Source organism: Lethenteron reissneri, chromosome 1, assembly GCF_015708825.2.
Source record: "Lethenteron reissneri isolate LAM-NWPU_2019-01 chromosome 1, ASM1570882v1, whole genome shotgun sequence".
Lineage (NCBI taxonomy): Eukaryota > Metazoa > Chordata > Hyperoartia > Petromyzontiformes > Petromyzontidae > Lethenteron > Lethenteron reissneri.
The window spans coordinates 10,034,827-10,040,863 of NC_083779.1; the positions used below are offsets into that span (position 1 = coordinate 10,034,827).

General features: G+C 63.8%; 1 protein-coding gene across 1 annotated transcript in view; it reads left to right on the forward strand.

The window, feature by feature from the left end:
* Positions 1-5,623, forward strand: part of LOC133342103 (rho guanine nucleotide exchange factor 28-like) — a 58,135-nt gene extending 52,512 nt beyond the window's left edge. Inside the window, exons 4-7 of the mRNA XM_061551077.1 lie at positions 593-919; positions 1,384-1,537; positions 3,186-3,372; positions 5,459-5,623. Coding sequence (XP_061407061.1) covers positions 593-919; positions 1,384-1,537; positions 3,186-3,372; positions 5,459-5,623 — 833 coding nt within the window. The remainder of the gene's footprint in view (positions 1-592; positions 920-1,383; positions 1,538-3,185; positions 3,373-5,458) is intronic.
* The last annotated feature ends 414 nt before the right edge of the window (positions 5,624-6,037 follow it).

Consider the following 6,037-nt stretch of genomic DNA (forward strand, 5'->3'; position numbering starts at 1 on the left):
ATCTCCGTCTCTGTGCGTGTCTCCGTTTGTCTCTCTGCGTGTCTCTGTTTGTCTCTCTGCGTGTCTCTGTTTGTCTCTCTGCGTGTCTCCGTTTGTCTCTCTGCGTGTCTCTGCCTGCCTCTCTCTGCGTGTCTCTGTTGTCTCTGTGCGTGTCTCCGTTTGTCTCTCTGCGTGTCTCTGCCTGCCTCTCTCTGCGTGTCTCTGTTTGTCTCTGTGCGTGTCTCCGTTTGTCTCTCTGCGTGTCTCTGTTTGTCCCTCTGCCTGCCCGTCTCCGTACCTCGCTGCCTCGGTCTCTCTGCCTGCGAGGGATCGCCGCGCGCAGCAACCGGCAGACCGGCGCCCGCTCACCTTGTTCCCTGCAGGGACACCTGCCGCTGGGGTTACCCCCGCAGGCTCCACAGCAGAGCTATCGTTGCCTCCTAGCGGCTGACTGCCGCACAGGGACAGCTGTCACCGGGGGTGCCCTTTCAACCGCATTGGGATGCGGATGCCGGTCGCTCCCCGTCATCGCCTTCAAAGTTTACCGTCGCCGTGCCCCGTCACCGTCCTCACCGTGGTGCCGGGCCCTGGCGGCCCGCGTTGCCGCCCGCAGGCCACGACCGCTGCGAGTACGTGGGCCTCTCCCTGTGGGCGTGGCCGCGAGGCGCCGCCGGCCCCAGCCGACTGACCGGGGCCGGCGCCTCGGGGTGCCCTCAGCCGGCGGCGCCGGCGGCGGCGACGGCGCGCTTCGCGTTTGCGCGCGACCTGGCGTGCGCCGTGGCGGCTCAGCTGGCGCGCTGGCCGGGCGAGCGGCTCGACTCGCCGCTGCTGGCGGGGCTGGACGCGGAGCAGCTGGCGCGCCTCGACCCGGCCGTGGCGGCCGCCCTGCAGCACCTGCGCGCCAGCGGGGAGCTGGCGCTGCCCGACGAGAAGCGGCACGGTGAGGCGGCGGCGGCGGTGGCGGCGGTGGTGAGGGTCGGAGATCGGTGGTGTGGGTCAGTGCAGGATTATTGACGTTTGGGGCGACAGGCAGAGGGGGTGTGTGATGTGTTGATGTGTGTGCGTGTGTGTTGTGCTGTGGGGAGCGGTGGTTTAGTGGTTAGCGCTACGCTGCGTTACGAACCCAGAAGCCCCAGTTCCATTCCTGCTCACGGCCAACACCGGTGATGATTATCTGAACCGTTTCTGTGCCTACCCTAGGTCGACTCAGCCTCAGATGAGAACCTGGTGCGGGCGTTGTGCTGGCTACTCACCCCCCCTTGTCTGCCATTCCGACCTTCATAGGTGCTTGCCCCTACAGCCTGTTGAGTCCACACGGCGGGGGATCTTTGTGTGTGTTTCTATATGTGTGTGTGTTTGTGTGTGTCTGTGTTTCTATGTGTGTGTGTGTGTCTGTGCGGGCAGCGCTGCTGGCCACCGCGCGCCGCCTCTCCCTGCCGTGCGTGCTCTCCTGCCTGCGCGCCGCCTTCCCAGCCGCCACCCTCGCCGGGGACACGGCGGGGGGTCGCGACCCCAACGGGGACGCCGCCGGCGAACGCCCCCCCGGCGCTGCCGAGCGGTGAGCGGCAATCGTCACCGGTGACAAACCGCCGGGGTAGATTCCCGGCGGCAGGGCGTGGGCGAGCCGTGTGCGTCCGGCTTGTGCCGGGACACCTTTCCCCCCTCGACAAACCCGTTAGCGAGCGGCACGGTGACGCTCGCTCAAGCGAGCGCCATCGCGAACCCGCGCACGCCGTGGGGGAGACTCTGATCCATCCGGCGTGTTGGGGGGGAGGGGGTGGGGGGGCGCTGTGGGGGTCAGGGGTGGCGGTGAAGGGGTCATCGTCGCCGGACGGAATTGACAAGGGCTGGGGGGGGGGCGTAGTGGTGGTAGTAATGACAGTGGTGGTGATGGTGGTGGTGTTGGTGGCGGTGTTGATGATGGTGGTGGTGTTGGTGGTGATGATGGTGGTGGTCGACGATGATGATGGTGGTGGTGGTGATGATCGTGTTGACGATGATATGATGGTGATGATGATGGTGGTGGTAGTGGCGACGATGATGATGATGACGGTGGTGATGGTGACGATGATGGGTCGTGGTGGTGACGACGACGACGATGATGGTGGTGGTGGTGACGATGATGGTAGTGGTGATGGTGGTGACGATGATGGTGGTGGTGACGATGATGGTGTTGGTGACGATGATGATGATGGTGGTGATGACGATGATGATGATGGTGATGATGATGATGGTGATGATGATGGTGATGATGGTGGTGGTGGTGGTAACGATGATGGTGGTGGTGACGATGATGATGATGGTGGTGACGACGATGATGATGATGGTGATGATGATGATGGTGATGATGATGGTGATGATGGTGGTGGTGGTGACGATGATGGTGGTGGTGACGATGATGGTGGTGGTGACGACGATGATGATGATGGTGATGATGATGGTGATGGTGGTGGTGACAATGATGGTAGTGGTGGCGGTGACGATGATGATGGTGGTGACGACGATGACGATGATGATGGCGGTAGTGGTGGTGATGTCATCTCACGCACAGACAGACGTGCACTTTGTCTGTGCGAGTGTGCGGGGGTTGATGGAACGCGGAGGAGACGTGCGGGTACAGCGATTCCTTTTGTTACCGCAATGTGGCAGGGCAGCAGAGGGGGGGGGGGGCAGGGTGGTGTCCGATGGTCGGGGCTGGGCGGGGGCAGTGACCTCCCGCCCTACCAACCCCCCAGAATTCCTGCGCGCGTTGTCCAGGGTTTCCGATTGCTTCCCGGTCACACACGGAGCCGAGTTCGACTCCCGCTCACGGGCACCAACATCTGGGCCTCCCCTAGGTCGACTCGGCCTCAAATGAGTACCAGGTGCGGTGTGCAAACACCGCCACCGGGGAGACAAAGGCGGCCGGGCGTGGTGCAGGCCACCCACCCCCTCGCCTGCCGTGCCGGCCTTCATAAGTGCTCGCTAACAGCACTCGCCCCGACAGTCTGTTTAGCCCTTCCAGTATCCCTGCAAGTCGCCACCCGCCCCACCGTCCTGACATGCTGGGGTCTGTCCACTCGGGGTGTTCACACCCGCCGGCAGTCCCACCGCCCCCACCCCCCCACTCACCCCCCCCACTCACCACCCCCACCCACCCCCACCCACCCCCCCACTCACCCCCCCACTCACCACCCCACTCACCACCCCCACCCACCCCCCCCCAGCTGCGAGGCCGCGTGGGTTCCACGCTCCCAGCATGCCCTGGGAAAGGGCTCCTGGGTGACCTTTCACCCCCACCTGGACGTGGCGATGCTGAGCAGCAGGAAGGGCGGCCGCAGGGGGACCCAGCGAGGGCCCGAGGCCGACATCCGGCGCTTGGCCGACGTGCTGGCACGGCGCACGGCCCAGCAGGTGACAGCACCTCCCACCCCCCCACACCCCCCAGCCCCCACCCCCCCACACCCCCCAGCCCCCACCCCCCCCCGTCGTGGTGCCGCCGCCGGCGGCTGTGGGGTCACTCGCGCCGTCGCCGGGCGCAAATACGGAACGGTGGAGGGGAGACTGTGCGGCCCGGAGCGCTGAGAGCTGGCGTAGTACGAGTGTGGCGGTGGTGGCGGCGGTGGTGGTGGTGGTAGCGGTGTTGGTAGTGGTGGCGGCGGTGGTGGTGGCGGCGGTGGTGGTGGTGGTGCCGGAGGTGGTGGCAGTGTCTTGCGATGGCGGCGGTGGTGGTGGTGGTGGAGGTGGTGGTGGCGGTGGTGGTGGTGGTGGCTCCAGCCCCCACGCTGCTGCTGCTGCTGCTGGTGGTGGTGGTGGTGTTTGGCGCGCGGGGAGTAACGAGTGGCGGCTATCGCCGAGGGATTGACGCTGCCCTCCGCTGGCACCGCGTGTCTCCGCGTCTCGTGTGCCAGCTGATGGAGACGTCTCGGTCTGTGTTTGTCGCCCACATTGTGCCAAATATAGCCGTTCTCCCTCGCGCTCTCCCTCCCTCTCTCACTCCCTCCCTCTCTCGCGCTCTCCCTGTCTCACTCTGCCACCACCGGTGGCTGATGGTGCCGGTAGCACCCGTCGTGGCAGTTGAAACAAAGGGGGCGGGTGAGTGAGTGAGTGGGTGAGCGAGTGAGTGAGTGAGTGGGTGGGTGAGTGAATGAATGGGTGAGCGAGTTAGTGAATGAGTGAACGAGTGAGTGAGTGGGTGAGCGAGTGAGTGGGTGGGTGAGTGAGTGAGTGAGCGGGTGAGCGAGTGAGTGAGCGAGCAGGTGAGTGAGTGGGTGAGCGAATGAGTTGGTGACAAAGATCCCCCCGTGTAGAGTAGCAGCACCGGTGAAGTCCGGCACGGCATACGAGAGGGCGGTGGGTCGTAGCCAGCACCACGCCCGGCGGCCTTTACACACCACACTCATTTGAGACTGAGCCAACCTAGGGGAGGCCCAGGGCCGGTGCAGATAATCGTCACCGGTTTTGTTGGCCGTGAGCGGGAATCAAACTCGGGTCGCCGGGTTCGTACCGCAGCGCACAACCGCTCCCCGGCACCCACCAACACAGACCAACACGCAGAAAAAACACTGACCCACACAGACACACAGACAAACAGTGACCTACACAGACCCACACACACACAGACAAACAATGACCCACATAGACCCACACACACACAGAGAAAACACTGACAACACAGACACCCACAGACCAACACTGACCCACACAGACCCACACACACCCACAGACAAACAGTGACCCACACAGACACCCACACAGACCCACACTGACCCACACAGACCCACACACACAGACAAACAGTGACCCACACACACAGACCCACACACACACACAGATAAAACACTGACAACACAGACACCCACAGACCAACACTGACCCACACAGACCCACACACACAGACCCACACACACAGACCCACACACACATCAGCAACATCGCCCCCTGTTGTGAAAGCCTGGCAGGAACCCCTCCTGGACGAGAGAGGCTCTGGGAGTCTCGTCCGCGGCCGTCCCGGGTAGATGATCTTTAAACGAAACAACAACAAACAACAACAACAAACAAACAACGGTAAATAAGCGACGCACGCACGCACGGAGCGGCTCGTCTCGATGTAGGCGGCCACGCTGATCGGGCACCGCGTTGCCGCACGTTCGGCCCGTCCACGCTACCCCCGCTGGAGGGGAGGGGGGGTGAGCCCCCTGGGGGGGGGGGAGGGTGAGGGGGGGTGTGGGGGGTGGGTCAGGTTTCATTGGGCCGGAGTTCCCAACCGTGCTGGCAGAGCAGCGAGTCTGCAGAACGACGAAGTGAAGTTCACCTAAATAAATAAATAATCAATGGTGAGTCGGCGCTCCACCCCCTTGGCTCCGGTCCCGTCTCTCGGCACAAACAAACACTCAACTTCAATATTGGACGCATCCCATCAGCCGGGCGACCCAGCTGGGGGAGTGCGTCACTTCGGCGGCATTGATCCGGTGCCGGCAAAACTGGTTTCGCCACGCAGCGCCTCATCAGCATTGCTGCCGAGCTGCCAGGTGTCACGGGCAAGGCCCCTCTCTGCGTCAACGACGGCTCCGTCTGCCTGCGTGCGCCAGCGCCTGCGTGCGCCTGTGCCGCTCACCGCCTCGTGCAGCGCCATGTCACCTCGTCTGCCGAACGAGAGTCTTGAGGCTCGTCGCGAGGCTCTCTCTCTGGGCGAACGAGCGGAATGATAAATAAATAAATAGCCATTGCCCGGCCTGCTGGGCGGGCGGGCGAGGAGTGGGAGCGACTGACCCGGTGGGCAGAAGCCGGCGGATTTTGTAAACCCGCGTCATCCGGAAGGTGGTGCCAGAAAGTGGTGGCGGATGGTGGTGCCCAAAAGTGGTGCCGGATGGTGGTGCCGGATGGTGGTGCCGGATGGTGGTGCGGGATGGTGGTGGGGGATGGTGGTGCGGGATGGTGGTGCGGGATGGTGGTGCTGGATGGTGGTGCTGGATGGTGGTGCGGGATGGTGGTGGGGGATGGTGGTGCGGGATGGTGGTGGGGGATGGTGGTGCGGGATGGTGGTGGGGGATGGTGGTGGGGGATGGTGGTGCGGGAT